The 23,283-nt window shown below is 34.0% G+C and overlaps 4 protein-coding genes and 1 non-coding gene across 13 annotated transcripts; 4 read left to right on the top strand and 1 right to left on the bottom strand.

The window, feature by feature from the left end:
* Positions 1-1,949: 1,949 nt before the first annotated feature.
* Positions 1,950-5,089, top strand: LOC111023917 (myosin heavy chain-like protein). The gene is made up of 4 exons (XM_022301425.2): positions 1,950-2,335; positions 3,551-3,869; positions 4,386-4,444; positions 4,865-5,089. The coding sequence occupies exons 1-4, from the start codon at positions 2,056-2,058 to the stop codon at positions 4,900-4,902; spliced, it is 696 nt and encodes a 231-aa protein (XP_022157117.1). The 5' UTR covers positions 1,950-2,055; the 3' UTR covers positions 4,903-5,089.
* Positions 5,090-7,000: 1,911 nt separating this feature from the next.
* LOC111023936 (putative inactive receptor kinase At4g23740) lies at positions 7,001-10,762 on the bottom strand. Of its 4 annotated transcripts, XM_022301454.2 has the most exons (4): positions 10,613-10,762; positions 10,345-10,503; positions 8,219-9,562; positions 7,001-7,855 (listed from the first exon to the last, which is right to left on the bottom strand). In XM_022301454.2, the coding sequence occupies exons 3-4, from the start codon at positions 9,471-9,473 to the stop codon at positions 7,185-7,187; spliced, it is 1,926 nt and encodes a 641-aa protein (XP_022157146.1). In that variant the 5' UTR covers positions 9,474-9,562; positions 10,345-10,503; positions 10,613-10,762; the 3' UTR covers positions 7,001-7,184. The 4 variants fall into 4 exon arrangements, with proteins under 4 accessions (XP_022157146.1, XP_022157148.1, XP_022157147.1 ...); XM_022301456.1 differs by lacking the exons at positions 10,345-10,503; positions 10,613-10,762 and adding an exon at positions 10,179-10,338; XM_022301455.1 differs by lacking the exons at positions 10,345-10,503; positions 10,613-10,762 and adding an exon at positions 10,171-10,338.
* A 2,963-nt stretch (positions 10,763-13,725) lies between these two features.
* Positions 13,726-13,797, top strand: TRNAM-CAU (transfer RNA methionine (anticodon CAU)). Its single transcript has one exon. It is a non-coding gene; the product is annotated as a tRNA-Met (tRNA).
* A 188-nt stretch (positions 13,798-13,985) lies between these two features.
* Positions 13,986-18,675, top strand: LOC111023942 (hAT transposon superfamily). 5 transcript variants are annotated; one of them, XM_022301462.2, is made up of 4 exons: positions 13,986-14,140; positions 15,357-15,429; positions 15,596-17,227; positions 18,085-18,675. In XM_022301462.2, coding segments are annotated over exons 2-4 (2,040 nt in total). In that variant the 5' UTR covers positions 13,986-14,140; positions 15,357-15,428; the 3' UTR covers positions 18,492-18,675. The 5 variants fall into 5 exon arrangements, with proteins under 5 accessions (XP_022157154.1, XP_022157155.1, XP_087982179.1 ...); XM_022301463.2 differs by having other exon boundaries at positions 13,989-14,140; positions 15,388-15,429; XM_022301464.2 differs by lacking the exon at positions 13,986-14,140 and adding an exon at positions 14,168-15,071 and having other exon boundaries at positions 15,388-15,429.
* Positions 18,676-19,644: 969 nt separating this feature from the next.
* On the top strand, positions 19,645-22,131 carry LOC111023918 (Ubiquitin-associated/translation elongation factor EF1B protein). Of its 2 annotated transcripts, XM_022301426.2 has the most exons (6): positions 19,645-19,990; positions 20,159-20,211; positions 20,403-20,567; positions 20,967-21,068; positions 21,600-21,723; positions 21,878-22,131. In XM_022301426.2, the coding sequence occupies exons 1-6, from the start codon at positions 19,771-19,773 to the stop codon at positions 21,889-21,891; spliced, it is 678 nt and encodes a 225-aa protein (XP_022157118.1). In that variant the 5' UTR covers positions 19,645-19,770; the 3' UTR covers positions 21,892-22,131. The 2 variants fall into 2 exon arrangements, with proteins under 2 accessions (XP_022157118.1, XP_022157119.1); XM_022301427.2 differs by lacking the exon at positions 21,878-22,131 and having other exon boundaries at positions 19,648-19,990; positions 21,600-21,849.
* Positions 22,132-23,283: the final 1,152 nt, after the last annotated feature.

A 23,283-nucleotide genomic window follows, 5' to 3' on the forward strand; every position in this document is an offset into this window, starting at 1 on the left:
ACCATCGGTAAGGTTTGCTTTAAATTTATTTTTATAAAAAAAATTGGGTTTTTTCCCCCTTGGACTGATGCTATGTTATGTTTCTACCACTATTTGTCTACTTTAGTTTGTAGCCCCTTTTTTGTTCCTGTAGTATTTTTGGCAAATTTTTTTTCTTCGTGTGTCTTTATCAACTTTTGTAATATACCTATTGGAGGGAAAACTACGACATCATACGTGTAGTCCAATTAACTCAGCTCAACGAGGTAAGAACCTGTTTAACTAGCCTAAAGGAGAAGGTTGATCTACCTTGGAGATCGAGTTGAAGATCAAACCAACCAGAAAATCATCTAAGTCTTCTTCAACCAATCTAAGGATACTGAGCTAGAACGACCTACTTGAACTCGTATGTTATTGACTTGAGCATCGAAGTTGTCACATGGTATATATATCAAAACTTTTACACAAAATAAGTATCATAAATGTTCATTAAAGAATTTTTATCTCTTATAAGTTCAAATATCGAGTTTCATATAATATAATATCCTAAAAGGTTAAAACACTTGAAACATTATTTTTATTCTTAAGATTTTACAAAATGTCTCTGTCGTCGTTACGCACTAAAGTTTTTTATTGTTTTGCAGACTAACGTGCGGACTGCAGTGGCAGCGGTCAATCCCAATTCTTTTATAATTTTATATATAATATAATGTTTTGCTTGTTGGAGGTGTTTTCTTGCTCCCACGTGGCACGTCTCGATTGAATAATAAAGCTGACACGTGGCCATAAACAGAGGGCCTCCAATTCTATTACCATGTTCTTGGCTCATGTCGAGCTGATCAAGCCTCCTTCGAATGCTCCCATTCATTGGTTCACTTGACTGACTTTATTCGGTTCAGTCTCAATCTCCGACAGACTCCACAATAGCACGCCGTTATTCACAGTTATCTTAAAGAGTCGTTGAGGTTTTGTCGGAAATATTGTCGGAAAAGTCGCCTATAAATAGAACTCATTTGCTTCATTTCAAGACACACGAATGTTAAATGCTCTCTCGAGTTTAGTTCGGCCGGTTATTGACTTTGGCATCCGAGTGTGTTCTGTTTTGCAGGTTTTCTGCTCAGCTTATTTGGTTCACCATCAAGGTCATCCATACCTGAGCCAACGTTCGTGGAGTTGGTCAATTTATTGATTCAACATTACTCAAACAAAAATATATAATATAATTCTTTTTTTTTTCATACACAAAATGGTGTTTCAATTTCTTTTCAACCATACTTATTTTTATGTATGATAAGTTGAGGATTTGATATAATTTCTATTGTATTGGGAAGTTTTGTTCTTCAACATATGTAAATATGTATTTTAAGATTTTTTTTTTTAATTTAAAGGTTGATTTGGTAGGATTGGTAACGCTCTGTTTCTTTATTTTTAATGAAAAAAAAATGTGTTGCATGGTTTCAATCTCCAAGAATTCAATATTTATGTTTTGGAACAAATTGGAAATGAGAACGAGAGAAGAGAAACTTATTTTGATTGTTCCAAAATCTCTATACAATTGTGAAAATGTTTCCAAAAAATGAGAAACAAGAAACAAAGTTATTTGTAAAATACTTAGATTTCTTAAGAAAATTGGAAACTAGAGACAAGAAACAGGAACGTTAGGACCCGTTTGGTAACATTTTCGTTTCCAATTTTTTGAAATATGTATTTTAAGTACTCGATTTTCAAATTTATTCTCTTTTGATCCATTAGCTTTCAAAATTTCTATTCTACTTCTTTTGTTATTATTTAATAGATAAACAATGCAAGACATGTCTTGAATGAGTTGATATTAGGTGTCATAACAATATTCAAATAATTAAAATTAAAACTTTCATAATTCAGTTTTTTTAAAAAAAGATAAATACTAAAATTAATATTTTTCGTAATTTAAATATCAAAATAAAATAAAACTTCAAAATTAGAGGAAAATTTTGATATTGATGAAAAATGGCCTTCACTCCACGATAGGTTGTGAGACTTAGAGAGAGAAACTCCTTTTTTCTCGCTGAGTCCCAATTTCGAACAAGAACAACGATGGACCTGTCCAGATCCCGCCGGCGGGTCCACATCGACGACCGATCTCCGGCTCCGATACATGACGCCGGCGGAGCTGTTGAACGACGGGACATCGCCGGAACCGCCGACGTTGTGCAAGGATTGAAATTCCGACCCTCTGATGGGAATGTGACCGAAGATCAGGAGCCGTTCATGGGCGTCAAGGTCCGTCGAAAAGCGTCGCTTCATCGAGATTACAAGGGGGACTACATCGATGTGCCCTCGCTGCCGTTCTTGATGAAAATCTTGCAGAAACAAGGTTAATTTTGTACTTGCCTGTTTGATATTATTTACGGTCCTTGATAATCTCTCTGCCCTGAAATTGAATTTTGTTTTCTCTTGTACTTCGCCCTCATATCAACGTATTTCGTCTCCGAAATTTGTGAATTGTAGCTGATTAGTTCCACTTTGTTCATCCTTCTTAATGACATTTTATGTGGATTATAGTTTTCGTCTCCAGAATTACGAATCTATTGCTTTCTTAATGGATAATACTCCTCGTCCTCCTGTGCCGTATTTCTTTAAATAAGGGAAGATGCTTGCTTAGGTATATTTGAGATTGTTGTCTATTTGGACACTGTAATTCCTAAAAATATAATTTGTTCTTATGTGTTGTGTAGTTTTCTTTCTGAATTTGTGAATAAATAGAAACCATTTTAGCTTAATATTAAGCATTTTGAAAGAGGGTTAATGTGATGATAACATGAAAGCTTTTCTTGGGTTTTATTCTGTTGGATTTACTTTCTTATATCTTTTGAGAGGAATTTGCCTTCTTATATCTAAAGTCCATCTTTTATTAAATAAGAGACGAGATTTATTCTGTTTAGCCCTTTGAGTAGTAATAAGGAAGAAAAATGAACCCACCAAGTTAAGTACAATAGACATATATCACACACCAGTTGAATAAATTGGATACATATCTGATAATTTTGGGCACATGTCGAATGCTTAAAAAAAAATATGTACCTTAAGTAATATTAGACACTTGTATGATAAATGAATAAGCAACCTAACCTAAAACAATTTTTTAGCATGAGAACCATTGAAATGTATAAAAACAAAAATAGTAATCTTATTTAAAGATGGTATGTTATAATAAACCTGTTCTTAGACACTGTATCATAGTTGCATAAGCACCATAAACTAAAACAAATTTTTAGCATGAGAATAATTGAAACGTATAAAAATAGTACTCTTATTTAAAGACGGTATGTGATAATAAACGTGTTCTTACTGTGTTAGACTGTCAGTATTCTCCATTTTGAGAAATTAACTTGTCACTGTCTTTTTCTTTGAATCTTTTTGTATCTCGTGTCTGTGTCCATACTTCTTAGACCTTACTGTTATGGAATATTATAATTCATGTTGCATTGGTAGTAGTCATTTTGAAGTGATTCATCATTCATACAGGTCTTCTTTTGCATTCTATCTAATGAGCCATAACCAAGTTCTACCATCATCTTTATCCCTGCAGGTGACCAGAATGTGCTTTTTGCAGATAGAGTTTTGAAGTTCACTGCTTCTGGGAAGATGAAAAGGCGTATTCTTTTAATGACGGACTTTGCCATCTATATCATTGACCCAGAAACTGATACCCTTAAAAGGAGGATTGCCCTGGCTGCTGTAGATAAGATATGTTTAAGCGAACTAAGTGATAACTTCTTTTCTATTATAATTCCAACTGAGTACGATGTACTGATGGCAAGTACTCGAAAAACAGAGATTGTAACAGTTTTGGTTGAAGCCTTTAAGACTGCTTCTGATTATGAACTTGAGGTTGTATTTTCCAACAGGTAATGGACCTTTCTTCTCTGTTTATTGCTCCAGTTTTCAACTGATATTTTTCATTCATATGTGATTGCATTTGGGTAAAGCAGTTAAACCTCTACATTTAATTGCTTAATGAGCATGAGATTGTTTAGAATGTTGAATTTTTTACATGATTGAAAAGTTCTTCATTTCGCTGTAGACAGTGAGAGTTCTGAGTTCCAGTTTATTGAAATAGGAAATATGAACAAATAGGGAAACATTTGAGAGCTCCCTTCCCTCCCAAGACTCCCCCAAGTACAACATTGCCAAAGATGTGCTAATAGCACTAAGCCTACTCTCTCTAATACTCTCTTATCATGCCAAATCACAACCTACGACAGCTACCTGACTAACTCGCATTCTCTGAACTGATTTTGTTACTGTTTAGATGTCCACGATTTTTCTTTCTTCATAAATCTTTCCTCTTGTTGAGTTGTATTTTAAGGCAGGGATATTTGTGCTTTTTCTGAATGTGTGTTACCCTGTATTTCATTTTTTAGGTTCGAATACAGTGCGGGTGGTGAGCTGATAAAGGAAGTTCAATTTGAGGAAGTCGAAGGTATGAATAGTATCTTTTAGAGTATGAATTTTGTTAGATAACATTCGCATTACTTTTTCTTGATCTCTGTTTTTAGAGGAAAAAACATTTTTGTATTTGGTAATATGTTCTGATTCCGTGTTTGCTTTCTTTCTGGGAAAAAGGAACACTAATGTGTTTATAAGGAAACAAGAAATCTTCCTTAGAAATGAAAGGTAGGAACAATTACACTAGTTATTATCAAATGTGCATGGTTTTTATGAACTAGAAACAAGAAACAGAAACATTATCAAACGTCTCGTGGATATTAATCTTTGTAACATGTTGAGTTTTCTACTCTAATTAAAACTGCGAATTTCGAGTTTTGGGTGGAAAATTTGGGGTCAGAATTATATATGAATTGAAATTGTTGAGCTATATAGTTTGTTCCATAATGTACAGGTGGTGTGAAAACAAGGATTTTGAGGAAGCAGGAGTGATCATCCTCTTAAGTTTGTTAGCCACAGTATACCACTTGGGCTTTTTTTACATCTGATCACATGGGAAAGTTGTAATTCTATATCTGAATGAAATGTTTTATTAGTGATTTTCAAGTATTGATTATTGTAATTTGTTCATTGTACAAAACTAGACTCAAGATAATTGGAATTTGATTATGTAGCGATATTTCTATTTCTTGTTTCTGATTTTATTTTTCTTGTTTTTTGTTTTTTTTTATATAAAAGAAGAAAATTTTTGTTGAGTAAATTTATTTTAAAAAATTGTTCTCTCAAATTTAAATTCAGAAATAAAAAAATTTACCTGAAAATTTACTTTTCAAAATCATTATGTTATATTTTTTTTCTTAATATTTTATCATGTATTTTGTGAGTAACAAATGATAAATTTATGTTTTTGAAAAAATGGAAACAAAAAAAAAAGAACTGGAGTTTTTGTTTGTTAATTTGTACATAATGAGAAATGTGAAATTGCTAAACTAACATTAACATATCTATTTAAGAAAATTTGAATAGGTCAGGTAATTGGCATATAAATCTTCCACCCCATGTTATACTAAAAAAGAAATATCTATTTAAAAAAATTTTGAAACTTATGTTAAATCGAATGAAATTGGATACAGAAACCGACTAAAATTGGCAAAATTTGTCCAAATCAAACCAACCAATATTTTTCTTTTTTTTTATTATTTGATTTGTTTCAATCCAACTTAAACTTAAAAGGAAAAGTTAAGATTAAATAAATTGGAAAAGTTAAATATTAAATAAATTCTAAGTTCATTTAATGATATCTAAAATTGCATTCAATGGAGTGAAGTTGCATTTAATGAAGTAGCTTCGTTCATGGAACTCAAGATTTGAAACTTGGCTGTTTACACTCTTTGGCCTTCAATTAGTCATTAGGCTTTTAATGTTTTGTTTTAGTCAATTTTGATTACATTTCATAACTTAACATGTCCTTGAGTTAAGTTAATTCGGATTTGAGGTTCTTGTGGTTAGTAAATTAGAAGTTTTTTTTTATTAGAAGGGTTCTTAGTTTCTATTCGCAACGTTTTTTTATAATACCATTACTTCTTCGTAGCTGTGTTTAGGGTATAAGTTTTCACCAAGATCAATGTTGTTGAAGCTAACTTATTGAAAAAATTGAACTGTCTGTTGGGGCCACGTGGTAGAAGAATATAGGCCAAAGTGAGATGAGGTTCGACTCTTCATCTCTAATGCTCGACATATAATACCTCATAACTTTGACATAAGCTTGAACCTCGATGTAGGCCCAGTCAAGTATGTGAAGTCATTAGCTCAAATCTTGGTAAAGGATGAGCCAAGGTGTATGAAGCTACACTCAACCGTCTCCTAACTGGCGTTCCATCACGAATCATGAAAACCGACAAGTAAGTTGGGACCACCAGTCTACACCTATAAATACAGAGACCCGTATTATACATAGATTCGTAATTCTAATTTATTTTCTTAAGAGCGATACCTTATATTTGAACTGACTTGAGCGTCGGAGTATTTTCTCTTCTTTATGCAGATTCTACACATATCTCAACAAGTTTGCACATGTTATCAAGATGGTCAGAATTCAACTTAAATAATGCACAATATTGAATGTTTAGAAATCTATAAGTGACTATATAAACAAACATCAAAGTTTGGGATCAAACTTGCCATTTAACCTATCCAATATTGGTCATTTATTTATTAATTGTCAATTAAATGTCCATTCGATCGTTTGTATACTAATAATCTAATTTTAAGGTTTTATTAAAAGTATAGAGATTAATTTGAAACATTGAAAAAAAAAGAGATTAATTTATAACATGGACTAAAATAGAACAAATCTAAGGTATAGGACGGTATTTTAACCGTTATTTTAACTAACACTCACCTAAAGATTTATAATTGATTTTTCAAATTTGATATTTTAAAAATCAAGATTTTCTTAAAAAACAAATCTTCTAATTTGTCAAAGAATGAAGTGATTTTGAATCTCCCAAACACAACCTCATTTGAATCTATTTTTTCATTCCTAAACAAAGTGATATTTTGTTATGAAATTATGAGTGTTGCTCGCTAGTTTATTCAACAAAATTTCTATTTCAAACAACACACTAATTTTACAAAAATCATGAGCAAAAACCTACTCCAAATGGGCCAATTTGAACTAAAACTAGCCTAATTCATCGCTTGAATTCGGATGAAGATCATCAAAATTCTTAGTTTCAAAGATCTTTCAACAAACCTGAATCAAAAGAATCCTATCAACCTTCACCCTCAGCCACATTCACCTGAATATGGATCGAATCTTCTGCTCCACCTTCCGATGGCAATGGCGGCGGCGGCTCCGGTTGGCTTCCTCCGCCGCTGACCCGGCGAATTCCCTCCAGACGAGCCGCAACCTCCGCCATTGTCGGCCGATCCTCCGGAACTCTCCCGACGCAAGCGAGCCCTAATTGCAGCGTCTCCACCATCTCCTCCTCTATGTTCGGAAACCTCAAAAGCTCCACATCGAACACCTCCGCCGTCCACTCCTCTCGGACCACCGCGTTCACCCACCGCACCAGGTGGATGATCTGGTCGCCGCCCTTCGTGTGGAGCGGAAACTTTCCGGTGAGGAGCTCGAGAAGCACGACGCCGAAGCTGTAGGTATCGGAGGCGTGAGATGCTTTGCGCGAGTCTTTGACTTCGGGAGCGCGGTATCCGGCCGCTCTCGTCGCCGGAGGGGCCATGAGGTTCATCAGGGCGGCGACGCCGGCGTCGGAGACGCAGCCGTAGCCGTCGGAGTTGAGGAAGATATTGGAAGCCTTGATGTTGCCATGGACGAGTTTGCCGCAGTTGTCTGAGTGGATGTGAGCGATTCCTCTGGCTGCGCCAATGGCGATTCGGAGTCGAGTTTCCCAGTCCAGTAGTGACTCACCTTTCTCTCTCCCACCTTCAAAATTCCACATACATGTCCATGAACATGAATTTAAAAAAAGTTTCAAACATCCCAAAAAAAAACTAACTATCCCGGGTTACACAAACTTAGGCCACACAACTCCTCCGAATCTTCTCCGGGCTTAACATTTTCAAGATTTAAGATGTCAAATCAAACACCCACTTAAGGTTTAATGTTTATCTCTAATGTGTGGATTAAGTTTTTATCTTCTTCGGAGTTGAAAGTTCGATCTCCCACCCAGTTAAAATTAGGACGATGATAATTGCTATGCAAAAATTGCAGCCTATCCATACTTATTTCAAGTGAACACCAAATGAAATTGATACATCCTATTGTATTGTGGATTGAAGTTCATACCATGCAACATTGCAGAAACACTTCCATGTTGGTAGAAATCAAACACCATAAGCTTCTCATCCTTTGAATAATAATAAGCCCTCAAGGCACACACATTTTCATGTTCAATTCTCCCCAGCACCTCCATTTGCTGCTCAAATTCCCTCTTTGAAGCACTCACTTCCTTCAACCTCTTCACCACCACGGCGTTACCGTCTTCCAGTGTCGCCTTATAAGTTGTCCCGGACGTCCCCTTCCCGAGCACCTCCGAAGACGCCCTCAGCAAGTCCTCCAAGTCAAATGCGAGACTGTAACTCTGAAAAAACTTGAGATTGTTGCTGTTGCTTTGTGTCTCAGACACCCTTTTCTTCACAGACTGTTCTTTCTTGTTCAGTTTGGATGAGGCTTTGCTTTTTATTCCTCTGTTTGAGCAGCAGATTATCATTAGAATGGCTGCTAGAACTAACCCCATTGCAGAACCTCCAATTATGATGCCTAATATTGCTGCTTCACCAAGTGTTGTTGTGCCTCTTTTTGATGGTTGAGCTTTGGGTGACGGTCCAGGACGAGCTGGAGGAACGGCATCTTCAGGCGTAAGGTTGTTACCAGAGAATGCTCGACTTGGAAATCGTTGAAGGGACTGAGGGACCGGTCCTGTGAGATTGTTGTTTGAAAGATCCAACTTTCGCAAACTGGGAAGGTTGAGGTCTGGAATCTTGCCAGAGAGTGAGTTATTGGCAAGATTTAAAGCCGTGAGACGCGTCGTGTTTGAAATCGGAGGGATGCTCCCATTGAAGGCATTGTTTGAAAAGTCAATGATGTGAAGATTCTTCCATATTGAGAAATCTGATGGCAATGGACCAGAAAACTTGTTGCTTTGCAAGTTGAGTGAGTTGAGATTCCGCAGCTTTTGGAAGTCGGAAGGGAAAGGCCCTGATATGTAGTTTGATTCAAGGCTTAGAGTTTCAAGTGCCGATAGTCGACTAAGAGTGTCGATTGGGACAGGACCGTGTAATCCAACTTCGGGCAATTGCAGAGCTACGACTCGGGATTCATCACTGTTGCAATGAACTCCCATCCATTCTCTGCATAAAGAAGTGCTCTTCTTCCAATTGAGCGAGTGTGAATGATGAGCCATTTTGCTGAGAAAACTAAGCAGAGCTTCCTTGTCTTCAATTGTCTCCGACATTACCAGAGAAAAGGTCGCTGCAAACCAGAAGACTGCAGACAAAACAAAGACGCCGAGCTTGAGCTCGAGCTCCCTTTTCTGGCTCATTTTCTCGGCCGAGAATTGAGGCTTTTCAAGAAAGAAGCACACTATGGTGATGATTTAACAGCTTTCTTTACTCGAATTGCTGGTTGCATCTTCATAATTTCGGCGACAACAGTTGAAGAGAAAACAGAAACAGATGAGATAAATGTGTTTACACAGAAAAAAAGTTGCAATATATTTAATAAGAGCTCAAGATGCAGAAATGAACCAGAACAGAAAGAAAACCGAAGGGAAACAATATCACTGGCTCAAACAGAACAACAGACTCGAAAAGCTAATGCCTATTTGATAACAATTTCGTTTTAGTCGTCTGTTTCTCAGTACCCAAACAAGTTCAGAAACACCAAGAAGAAACGAGGAGCTGAAATAGAAAGAGTTGAGAGCACACAAACTTCAACAAAGCTTGCTCAAGATGCAAAAATGAATGAAACCAGATAAAAATAGAGAATCAACATCCCAAAAAGCCAAACGACTATTATTTCAAGATCTTATCTTACTCCACATTTTCCCAGTAGCCAAACAAGTTCAGAAACAGACATGGAGAGAAAATAGAGTTGAAACAGAGAGTAGCAATGTTGTATTCTAAACTTCAGCAGAGCTTTCTCAAGATGCAGAAATGAAAAGTGAGTAGTACTCAAAATTTCTCTTCCCGTTTTCTCAGTAGCCAAACAAGTTACTTCAACAAAGAGAGAGTATTAACCAATTTACTTCGACAAAGCTTGCTCAAGATGCAGAAATGGAACAAAGCAATAGAAACAATGAAGTGAATCAATATCAATGCAGCTCAAAAGCTAAACGGCTAGAAATTGAGATTCCACTCCCCATTTTCTCAGTAGCCAAACAAGTTCAAAATAGCAATGGATTTAGTTCTTACTGCATCCTCCCAGACTTCACCGCAGCTTGCTCAAGATCCAGAAATGGCCATCGCCATCAACAGAAGATTACACAAGTCCAAAACTCGAAGCAGAGAGAAAACGACGTTCGCAGTCGATTGCATTGACGATGAGAAACGAAACAGAAAACGAAAACTCGGCTGCAAAATTTTTTTGTTTACTAGTGAGATAGAGCAGTAAACATCACATGCAATTTGCATAGAAAAGGGGGAAAAGGGGAAGAAATTAAAAATAAAAATGAAACCCCACCTCGGAAAATCGTCGAAAACGCCAGAAGAGCAGGAGGGTCCATGTGGGTGGGGTGGGGTTTCTGCAGATTCTATTTTAATGGTGGAATTGCCGCCATTGATGGTGTTTCGTGGAGAAAATATTTGGGTTCTTTGAGGCCCCATTTGGTGGAGTTTGTGGAAACATTGAAAAAAAAGGAACATTATTCTTGAGAAATGTTTCTTGAAAATATACAATTTTTAAAATTACATTATTCTTGAAATTAACTAACTCAATTTGTTGTGTTTGTAAATTTTTTGAAACCAATAAGCTAAGAGGTTTGACTTGTGTTTGTAAACTTTAAATTAAAAACATTATAAATTAGCTAAGAGTTAAAATAGTTTTTAAATAGAAAAAAAGAACCCCAAAAAAGAAATGATTTAGTCATAAAAAAGTTTACACGTTTTTCCTTTCTTCTTTTCTGATTCTTCTTTTTTTTTTTTTAATGTTAAATTTTAGGCCGAAATGATTGAAATGTGGAGAAAAGAGAGGACAAAAGTGAGGAAATTGAAAGGTTTAGATTTATTTAAAGAAATAGGAATCAAAATGATTGGAAAGAAGGTTGGTTTGTTTGGTAAACTAATTATTGCCTTTCAATTCAACTTCTTTTCCATTAATTAAGTCCAAAATTAACTACTCCACCGAATTCCTTTCTCCCCTTTTTTTATTTACCCTTTTCCTTTTTGTCTTTTCATTCAATTTCGGTATACTTTTTAGTTGTAAAAAAATATAATAATAATAATTTTTATCAACGAGCTAGACCATTAAAATTTTAAATGTCGATGTCAATTGAAATGTGGAGGTTTCAATTTTATGAAAATGTTGATAAAATATCGATATCAATAGATATTTTTTGAAACGTCATAAAAATAAAAAAATCGTAAAAAGTTATTTAAATTAACACATAACTATTTCAATACTTCTAAATAAGGTTGAAATTATTAATATTAATATTATGTCTATATTAATTATATTTGTCGATATTTTTCATATTTTATCGATTTTTTCAATATTATGGAAATGTCAATTTACCCTTGTATTGACGTTGAATTTATTGACACATGGAAATATCACTAACAAATTTTTATTCGGGTGAAAAGTTCTGTTTTAGTAATATTGTAGGTTTAGTTTATATATACCGTTAAGAATTCCACATTGAAAAAATAAGAGATCTAATGGGTTATTACTTTATTTGTCGATTTATTTTGAGATAAGACCCAAGAATATTGATATATTAGGTATATCACTAATATAACTAATATACCTAATATGTTGATGTGCTTTATAGGTTAAAAAACTATTTTGGTTCATGTACCTCATATTTGTTTCATTTTAATGGATGTACTTTTAAATTATTCATTTTGATCATTATGCTTTCAGTTTTAGTTTATTTTAGTATCTATATTTTTAAAATGTTCATTTTAATCTCTATACTTTTTAAAAATTACTATTTTGGTCTTTAATTTCAAAATTTTAACACAAATCCTACACATAAAAAAATATTTTATTATAAAGTTATAGTTGCATTTCAAAATATTTATATTGAGTGTAGAAAAAATGAGAAATAAAACTAACGTACCAAAATAGCCACTCTTTAAATGCATGAGAATCAAAACGAACATTTTGAAATTACATGAATTGAAAAGTACAACAACCAAAATAAACCAAAGCTGAAAGTACAAAGATTAAAATAATATTTTAATCTACTTTATAAAGTATATTACTGATATAATTGATATATAGAATATAAACTATATTACTAATATTTTTATAGTACAACATATTACTTATATAACTAATATACACAATATAAATTATATCAGTTACGCTAAATCTATGAATAATTTAGTATATTAGATATATTGGATTAGAAATTTTGTTTTAAGTAATATTATAGGTTTTTTTATTGATACATCATGTACCTCAGTAATATATTTTATTTTAAATATATCACTTATATAAAATACATTAATGCATAGATATTAATCATACTATAAAAGATGTTATGGTTTAACCAGTAAGGATATGCATAGTTTTCAATATTAGATTAGAGTGACTACGAAAAGCATGGTGGCTCACTACTCTAAAAGTTGAAAAAGTAATAAAAACCAATACTATAAAAAAGTATATGCTTAAAACAAATTTAGTCATCGTTGATAATCATTTCGGTTTTTATTTTATGTTTTTGAAAATTATGTTTGATTTTTACAATCGTATTGGTATGTTCTTCCCATCTTTTAAAATCATGTGAATTTTTAGCTAAATTTTAAAAACAAAAACTATATTTTTTTTAGTTCTCAAAATTAGACTTAGGCTTCGAAAACATTTTTAAAAAAGTAGATAATATAATTTAAAAAATGCATAGATAGAAGCAGCCTAATTTTAACAAATAGAATAATAAAAGAGACGAAATAGCTATCCAATAGGTTATTCATCAATAGAAAGTAAATAACTGCGACATATTGCATGTTAGAGATTTTAAATGATAAATTGATTCGGGTACATGTTAAGTAGATTATTAAATACACAACAGATTATAAAGTTGAAATGTGTATGATCTTTAATAAATTAGAGTAGCACAAAAAAGTGGAAACATAATTCATAAGTTAAATTCGATTATGATAAAGAAATGATTGTATTTAGGAAAATACTTAACTCCTTGTAGATGAGGATGACATTAAATATGTGAAAAAAATAAAATAATAAGTTGTCCGTTTTTCAATGATGGTGAGGATAAGATTTGGTAAAGAATCAAATATATATATACTTTTTTATTATAACATGTGATGGTCAAGATTCGAACTTTGAGATATGTATTTTTGCTGAACCGAAGAAAGAATTTTTTGAATTATCCAAATATATAATTTATATGAGAAAGACTTCCAATATTGTTAATTATTGGAAATATTATATTTAAAATTAATTAATAAAGTTAAAACTTTAATTCACCAAATTAAATAATGAATCCTTTAAACCTAAACTAACCATGAAACATGTTCAAATAGCCAAAAAGAACTTAAAAAACGCTTATAATTTAACATTTACTAAAAGTATAATATATTATATATTATTTAAATTCAATTACGTCTCAACAAATCAGAGTGGCGCAGCGGAAGCGTGGTGGGCCCATAACCCACAGGTCCCAGGATCGAAACCTGGCTCTGATAGAGAAGGCTTCCTGCTTAAATTTTTTAAAATTATTCCTCTATATACGCATACGACGTCGCTTTAAGGAGTCGACATGTCGGCTCGTGTCCCGGTTGTTGGATCGGACGGTCCGCGATATATCGCATATGAAAAGAAAACAAAAAAAAAAAAGAAAAAATATATTAGAAAAAACATAACAAAACGAGAAAAAGAACAAAATTGGGAGAGAGATTCCGCAAACCCTAAGCTTGGCCCTCGTCTCTCCGTCTCAAAATATCGCGATAAATCCTTCACCCACTGCGGACCTCCGCTCATCTCTCCGTCGAGAACAACGCCCCAATCTCTCTCTCTCTTCTCTCTTCTGTAAGTTACCCTTAAATTTCTCGTTAATTTTCTTTCGTTTTCCTCCGCTTTCCCGTTATTTCTTTTCTTACTTTAAGCGCCATTTGTATTTTGTTGGGGTCTATTTTTAGTTCATGGGTCGCGAATTGTTTGAGATAATAATAATCGTTTCTGCTGCTTCTCTGGCTTCCGACGGAAGATTGGAGCGAAAGGGTGCGGGAGTTTTATGGGAATTTCATGGAAATTTTGTATATCTTTTGGGCCGACGACCTGTGTGTTTCTCGGGAAAATTGGGGGGTTTGAACGTTTACCCGAGACAGCAGTCTCTCAGCTTGAAGTGGGATCGTTTGAGTTGATGCAAGAATTGTGTTTGAATTTGGGTTTTCACTTTTGAACTTTATAGTTAATGAAATTAGATAAAAGTCTGGATTTTGGGTGAGAAAATGCAGTGCAATGATGTCTCTGTTCTTTGGAAATGACTGGTTTCTTGCTTGTTTGGCTTCTGAGAAAATGGGTGTTGGGAAATGGGGTGATTTTGAATGTTTGAACGAAATGAAAAGGAGGAAAATGGAAGCTACTTTGAGTTCATACCATTTGGCAGGTCTAGCAGAGGGAACTGTTTGTTTCTCGGGAAAGAGGGAAGAAAAACCTCTTGCAGAAGAGAATATGTTATGGTATTGGTGGCCTTATTAGCTTTGGAAAAATTGCGTTTGCTTTAAAAGTTTCTCTCTCAAAGACGAATGGTGTGGCTTTGATAAATTCATGTTATCACGTAAGTTAGTTGGAAATTGCTGGAGAGGTATTTCGGAAGATCCTTTCTCTTGAGGAGCTCCAAGTCCATCAAAATAAGGGGGGAAAAGATGTAACATCAGTCCAGTTAGTCAATGGAGGGAGATCTTACATCAGCTGTAAAATTTACCAAAGAATTTGTATACTTTTCCAAATAAAGCAAGTTCTGTACCTCTCAAATTCAATAAAAGCAAACAACATGATATCAGCAAGTTGATAATATTATGTACAAGTCCATGATACATTACATTTTAGGTTCATGTTCTGTTGTCATGTGTTTCTTCCTTTTCACTTCTTTGGTTGCAATTTATATTAATCTATGTTCTTTCATGAGTTTTCATGAGACGAACTTACTGGCACTCTGCAGTCATATCTTTTGTTGTTTCACTGATTTGAGGGTTGACCATCTATTAACGCTAATCATGCATATTTCATCATGGCCTCTCAGCTACTTACCGTCCTTTCGGTTTGCCCCTCAGGAGGTTGACTTGCCGGAACATCAGAAGACATAAAAATCCTGAGTGAGTTGAAACTTTTTTTTGTTTATGCTGTGCTTGTTGACAAACCTGTAGTCATTCGTTTGTTTATTCATTTTTGCCTGTCGTGGATTCTACAAGTTTTTGGCATGCTTTTCCCGAATGACTGACCACTTCAGCTGCTTGATTCTGTTGTTACTTCTTCTTGCAGTGGTCCGTGAGAAAGATATTTGTTGGGAATATGCTGAGAAATTAGATGGTAACAAGGTAAAGTGCAAATTTTGTCTTAGAGTTTTGAATGGCGGAATTAGTAGATTGAAGCATCATTTATCTCGATTGCCAAGTAGAGGCGTAAATCCATGTAGTAAAGTGAGGGACGATGTATCTGATAGAGTGAGGGCCATACTAGCGACTAGGGAGGAGATCAAAGAAACTACCAGTGGAAAAAAACAAAAGTTAGCTGAAGTCAAGACTGTTGAAAATGCATCATCAATGTGTAAATCTGTTATTTCAATGGAGCCCCCATCTCCAATTGCCAAAGTTTTTCCCACTGTTACTCCCATGGCTCCTCCATCATTACACAACCATGAAAATGCTGAGAAAAGCATTGCTTTATTCTTTTTTGAGAATAAGCTAGACTTCAGTATAGCTAGATCTTCTTCCTATCAACTAATGATTGATGCCATAGGGAAATGTGGCCCGGGATTTACGGGCCCTTCTGCCGAAACCTTGAAGACCACATGGCTGGAGAGGATCAAAACTGAAGTGAGCCTTCAGTCAAAGGATATTGAGAAAGAGTGGGCTACCACCGGCTGCACAATCATTGTAGACACATGGACCGACAATAAATCAAGAGCTTTGATTAATTTTTTGGTTTCATCTCCATCCCGAACCTTTTTTCACAAATCCGTCGATGCATCCGCATATTTCAAGAATGCAAAGTGCCTTGCTGATTTACTTGATTCTGTCATTCAAGATTTTGGCCATGAAAATGTAGTGCAGATAATCATGGATAGTAGTTTCAACTATACGGGTATTGCTAATCATATCCTTCAGAATTACGGAACTGTATTTGTGTCCCCCTGTGCTTCCCAGTGTTTGAATTCAATTTTGGAGGAGTTTTCAAAGGTAGACTGGGTAAACAGATGTATCTTGCAAGCACAAACCATATCAAAATTTCTATATAACAGTGCCTCAATGCTTGACCTGATGAAAAGGTTCAACGGCGGTCAAGAACTCATTCGGACTGGGATATCAAAACCCGTTTCAAGCTTCCTGTCTCTGCAGTCTATTCTGAAGCAAAGGTCAAGATTGAAGCATATGTTCAACAGCCCTGAATATACCACAAATTCTTATGCAAATAAACCGCAGAGCATTTCTTGTATCGCCATTATAGAAGATAATGATTTCTGGAGAGCAGTGGAAGAATGTGTGGCCATATCTGAGCCTTTCTTAAGGGTGTTGAGAGAGGTATCCGGGGGAAAGCCTGCTGTTGGATCTATATATGAGTTAATGACCAGAGCAAAAGAATCAATAAGAACTTACTATATAATGGACGAGATCAAGTGCAAGACATTTCTCGATATCGTTGATAGGAAGTGGCGGGACCAACTCCATTCCCCACTTCATGCAGCAGCTGCATTTTTGAACCCGAGTATTCAGTACAATCCTGAAATAAAATTCCTTACCTCCATTAAAGAGGACTTCTTCAATGTTCTGGAGAAATTGCTCCCCTTGCCAGAGATGAGACGCGATATTACCAATCAAATATTTACTTTCACGAAAGCGAATGGGATGTTTGGATGCAGTTTAGCAATGGAAGCAAGAGATACAGTTTCACCTTGTAAGTTTTCTGTCCATTGTGATTTATACAAATGTCTCTGCATCATGTACAATTTCATTGAAATAGTTAGTGTGTTAGCATTTCAGATTTTCTGCTCTTGAATCTCCGTACTTCTTGCTTGGTTTAGTTGAACTGAATCACTGATATTTAGTAATGGCCACTTCTGAAGAATTTTGTACCTCAAAATTTTTAGGTCTATAAGATAATTTCCGAAGTAAACCACCCGAAGATTGTAAAAGCATTTTGGAATCCAGCATTCTTGAATCATTGAAATATTAAAAAAGGAAAGCATCTTATTATTTTTCTTAGTCCAAAATCCAAATAAAATGTAACAGCTAAACTTAGTTTTTGCTAGAACTATTCATATTTTCTCTGTCTTGGTTGTGCTGAATATAGCTAACAAGTTCATTTGCATCGGTAGCAGTAGATTGTTCTTTATTTCCTTTTTCTTCTTTTAATTGCCAGGATAAAATCCTCTGAAATGCATTTCTTTTCTTTTGAGTTGTGCTTTTCCATTAAGTGGTGGTTTTTCTGGTAGCTCTGAATAAGGAATTCATCCGGTCAATAATTTTGAAGGTAAATTACACTTTTGGTCTAAGATTCTAACGTAATTTCTATTTAGTCTATGATGTTTCAAAATAAACATTTTAGTCTTTTGTGAAGTAGTTTTAAATTGTTCTTCGAGTATATTGACGATTAGTTAACCATTAGTTGACCCGACATGAAGATGATGTGATAATTAGACGATATTAATTTTGTATTCGAATTCTGCTTTGCTCGGATGAGCTGTGATTATTCAATTCTGTTCTTTTGCTTCCCCAATCCCATAGAAGCTTTATCATATCATGTGTTTGTAGGGCTTTGGTGGGAACAGTTTGGCGACTCGGCGCCCGTGTTACAACGAGTTGCAATACGGATTCTCAGTCAAGTTTGTAGTACTTTCTCTTTTGAGAGGCACTGGAACACATTTCAACAAATTCATTCCGAAAAACGTAATAAAATCGACAAAGAAACGCTAAATGACCTTGTTTACATAAACTACAACCTCAAGTTGGCTAGACATATGAGAACAAAACCTGTAGAATCTGATCCTATCCAGTTCGACGACATTGATATGACTTCAGAGTGGGTAGAGGAGAGCGAAAACCCAAGCCCAACACAATGGCTCGACCGATTCGGTTCTACTTTGGATGGGGGCGACTTGAATACGAGACAGTTCAATGCTGCCATTTTTGGTGCAAGTGACCACATATTTAATCTTTGAGAGCCATTTTAACTTGCTACACCACATTGTTTGCTTGTAATCCTCCTCTTAGGCCTTGTATTGTATTCTCTTATAATTAGAGGCTTCAATTTTTTTCAGTTTTGATGTAATGTAGTACTTGTAGCATGAAATTGTTCCTTGCTATGTTGTATATAAAATATAAGTGAAGCTGAGTTATGCCTTTGATGGTTTGTCCTGCTTTCAAGGAGCAAGGAAGATTACTTCATTGAATGTATCCTTGGCCAAGTTTCATATTATTGGGATTTTTAAATGTAGACAGTGGAATGGGAAAGTTTTTTTAAGCACAACCGATACAAATGGAGATTTGAACCCACTACTTTATCGATAATATATAACTTAATCAGTTGAGTTATATTCAGATTGACAATATATGAGAATGTATAAAAAGTTGAAAATAATAAAATTAGAATTAAGACTTAACAAGCAGATGATATGTAAGTCGGTTATAATGATGGATAATACTACCTACCATTGCAAGGGTTAAAAGGGAAAATCTATGTTTGGGACTCCAACCATGTGTTTGGTATGATAAAAAATACTTCCCATTCAAATCACTTCAAAGTTTTTTTCTTTTTACCTTTTGACTTCCGTGTTAGGAAAAGGGTAATTGCAAATATGACAAAAATATTTAGTAAAATTAGTAAAATAGCAACTACATTTAATTTTTTTCAAATATAACACTTAAAAAAATTTGTAGTAAAATTAGTAAAATAGCAACCATATTTAGTTTTTTTCAAATATCACTTAAAAAAACGGAGGTCCAATTTTAAAATGACAATTTTATATATTTGACTACTAATGTATGTGTGTGATATATTATTTGATTGCCATATTTGAAAATTTTTAAAAATAAGTAACGTATTTGAAATACATAAAACATTTTTGTTACCCACCACAATTTCCCTTAGGAAAAAGTACTTTTTCAATACAGCAAGTAGATTAGAGATTCGAACTCATAATCTTCTAATTGGATACCGATGCCCATTAAATTAAGACTTATGCTGGCAGTCAAGAAAGTACACGGATTAATAGGAAATTAGAAACAAACATCAAATTGACTTGTTCCTAAATATATATTTATTAGAGTGTATAAGTTGAACTAGTTTTGCTAAAATTAAGTAGAAGAATTTCGCAGCGAGGAAGGATATTATTATATCAATTATAAAATGATTATTTCCAAGTATTTTCATAAAAGTTGAAGTCCTTTATTGCACAAGCATTCGATTTTCTTCCCCTCTGCTTCTTCTTCTGTTCTCCGATGGCTTACGATTACAGAAACAAGCCCGGCCACTACGATTCTCACCCGCCGATGTACGGCCCGCCGGCTTCCGCCTCCCCATCGCCGTCGCTTCATCCAATGTATGGTCACTCTATGTCTTTGTATCCGAGGATCGGTCAACAAGGTCATTCGCCGGCGCCTCCGGTGGCCCGAATCTCCTCCCACCACCATTCTTCTTCTCCTTCACCTCCATCTTCTTGTAAGTCTATCGTCTTCGATCTTCTCGATTGGTTTTGTAGCCTATGCGGATATTAGAAATGGTTTTAGGGTTTGCTTGGATTATTTGTTTTCCCACATGAAATTGATGGGATTTTGTGATCCTACTCCCTTAATCTTGTTATTTCATTTTGGTTGGTTGATTATACAGCAGGATTGGGCATCGGGGTTACAATCAAGCCGGAATATCGAATTACTCCGCCGGTGAGTTTTCATTTTTACCTCCATCGATTCTTATTTAGATACTGTGATAAATGTAAATTGGATCATGATATGGGTGACTTTCTGGTTCTTTACTTGGTGTATGTTAATGTTCTTCTTCTAGCCTCTTATGTGGTTACCTTGATGCCAATGTATTTGCTTCGGATTTTGATGGGTTAACTTTTTTCTTGTAGCCTCAATTATCGCCACAAATTAGAGATATTCCTCGGAGCAATTTCCAATTTGATTTTGAGTTTGAGAAGAAGGTTTTAGCTGAAGCAGAGAAAGAAACACAGAATTGGAGTCGGTTTGGGTTGGACAATCTTCCTGCTAAACCAGGAGAACCGACATCTACAATGGTAACATCTCCTTTTTATTTTTTTAAAAATGACTTTTTTCCCCTCTTTTTCCTTCACTGCGGAGCTTCTTTACATAATTTTAGCCGTTTTAGAAGGATTTTATCTAGGAAAGTTTATTGTACTTGAAGCATCAGTAGTGGTTGATTTCTTTTTCTGACATCATGTATCATATATGTAATACCTTAGTAATTCTATTATTTATGGTTTGTTCACTAAAGCTATGTGGTTCGTGTTAAAAACATTGCTTTTTTTGTTACTTGTCTCTAGAGAAAGAAAAGAATCTACTTGATAATGGCATTATATGGTTTGACTCGCGGGCTCAGTTCCTGAGTTCCTTTTTGAGGTCTACATTCCGCAATCTATATACTTGTCGTCATGAGAATACATGTTTCACTGTAGGGCTCTCTTGGAGATCCAGTTGCGAGCAAGTATATTGCATCTGGCTTGAATCGGGAAGCTGTACGGTTTGCAGTTGCTAATTATGGAGACAATCCAACCAAGGTAATTATGAATGATTGGTGGAGTGACATCCTTTGATATGGAATGTGATCTTATTGTAACGTACTTGAAATATACTTGCTAGGATTTTTCCATATGTTAGGCGACATGTCTAAAGAGCTCTGAGGATCATCTTTACTTGTAATTCAGTTACTCATGATGGAGCGATTGTGCTATCCGTATCTATTGATTTTTCTGATGTTATCTTTAATTTTGCTCTATGAACATTCCAATATACTATTTGATTCAATTCTATTTATCATGTATCTATTGATTTTTCTGATGTTATCTTTAATTTTGTACTATGAACATTCCAATATACTATTTGATTCAATTCCATTTCTCCTATGATAAGGTTAAATTATAGATTTGGTCTTTAAAGTTTATTCTTGTTTTTTAATCTGGCCTGTGAAGTTCAAAAAGTGCTATTCTACAGTCCCCAGTTCTAATAACTTCCTAATTTAGTCCCTGCATTCCTTTTGTGTAAATTACTTCATTTTGTGAAAGATTACCAACTCCCTTCAATTTTTGTAGGTTCAAGAATTCGCGAAAGGCTACACACTCCTACGAGAAATGGGATTCTCATCGAATAAGGTGGTCGAGGCATTACTCATGTACGACAACGATACCGATAAGGCTGTAGCTCATTTTCTCAGCGGTACGTCTTAATTGAACACGAAACAACTATGGCTGTCTTCTTTGTATATGATATAATAGGGACCTCTGGAGATTGTAAATGTGATAAAAGAATATAGGCATTTATAGTACAGTGTCTATTAATTTACCTGATGGTGTTTCACTAATACTTGCAGGTAATGATGAATGATTGATTACGTTATTTTATTTTATTATTATTATCATATTAGCTTTTGGATCGAGTTATATGGCAAAATTTAATCATCTGAGAGGCTGGTTGCAAGTTCAATGGTCAAGTGAAATGACCATATATAGGTTCCTTATTTGAGATTTGGTTTTGATTCATTATTTTTTTCTAGCGATAACGATATTACAAATGATCCATATGTATCATGTTCTTCCAATGACAAGGTCTAGCAATTGTGCCTTCTGATTCTCCTTCTTTCTTAAACAAGCACCTGCAAGTATCGGTGTTCGACAATTCTGACTCGAAAAACCTGATTAACCCAATCCAACAAGTATGGTTTAGGTTGGGTTATAAACTGGTTTGGGTTTATATAAATGATAATTCTATATATCGGGATGATTCAAAGGTTTATTTAAAATAAATTTATTAAATTTGTGTTGAAGAGATGTCGTTTTTAGTCTATCTATTTCTATTTCTATATATATGGAAAAGAATAATCCATTGCAATAGAAAAGAACTGGTTTGGGTTTATATAAATGATAATTCTATATATCGGGATGGTTCAAAGGTTTATTTAAAATAAATTTATTAAATTTGTGTTGAACCGAATCAATCAGATCTATTATTAATTTTTAAATCATTTTCTTTACTTACCATAAAATCATTTATGAATGATTTATTTTTATTTTATTAAATGATTTATTTTTATTTTATTTCATTTGATAATTTTTATGGATTATTTGTTCTCATGTATATATATATATATATATGTTATGTATGTATATTCTTTATGTTTTTTGAGAGTAATTTTTCTTAGTATAAATAAATATTGACTTACAAATTTTGATTTAATATTAAAAAAATGTTTAATATGTTAAGATTTATTTTTTTATTTACAATATTTTGAATGAATGACTAGACTAATTTGAACTCAAATATTTTATAGCGGGTTGGTTTAATTTGTTATTTAATATTAGTTATTTTGAATAAATTTATAATCAGAACCATTGGATTAGTGAAAAAAAATAGTTTGCAAAACTATTTTTAAAAATGTTGCAGTTTTAATTATCACGAGGTATCTTCTTACGTGGGCAAGAAATGACAAGCCTCTCTACGTTTCTTTTTTCTTTTTCGCAAAATGTTAATAGAGTCTAATTATTAAATAGGAAAATTATCTAATTTGTTTTTAAGATTATATAAATGTTAATAAAATATGATTATTAGAGAAATTATCTAAACTAAATCTAGTATTGGAAAGATTAGTACGATATGCATTGAAAATTATCTAATGTTAATAAAATCTAGTTTAATTATTAAAATGAAAAATTATCATTTCAATGTTTTAAGAATATTTATTTTTTAAATTATCAAAGAAATCATTTTAATGCAAATGGG

Source organism: Momordica charantia (assembly GCF_013281855.1).
Source record: "Momordica charantia cultivar OHB3-1 chromosome 6 unlocalized genomic scaffold, Mcharantia_2.0 BLBB01000006.1, whole genome shotgun sequence".
Classification (NCBI taxonomy): domain Eukaryota; kingdom Viridiplantae; phylum Streptophyta; class Magnoliopsida; order Cucurbitales; family Cucurbitaceae; genus Momordica; species Momordica charantia.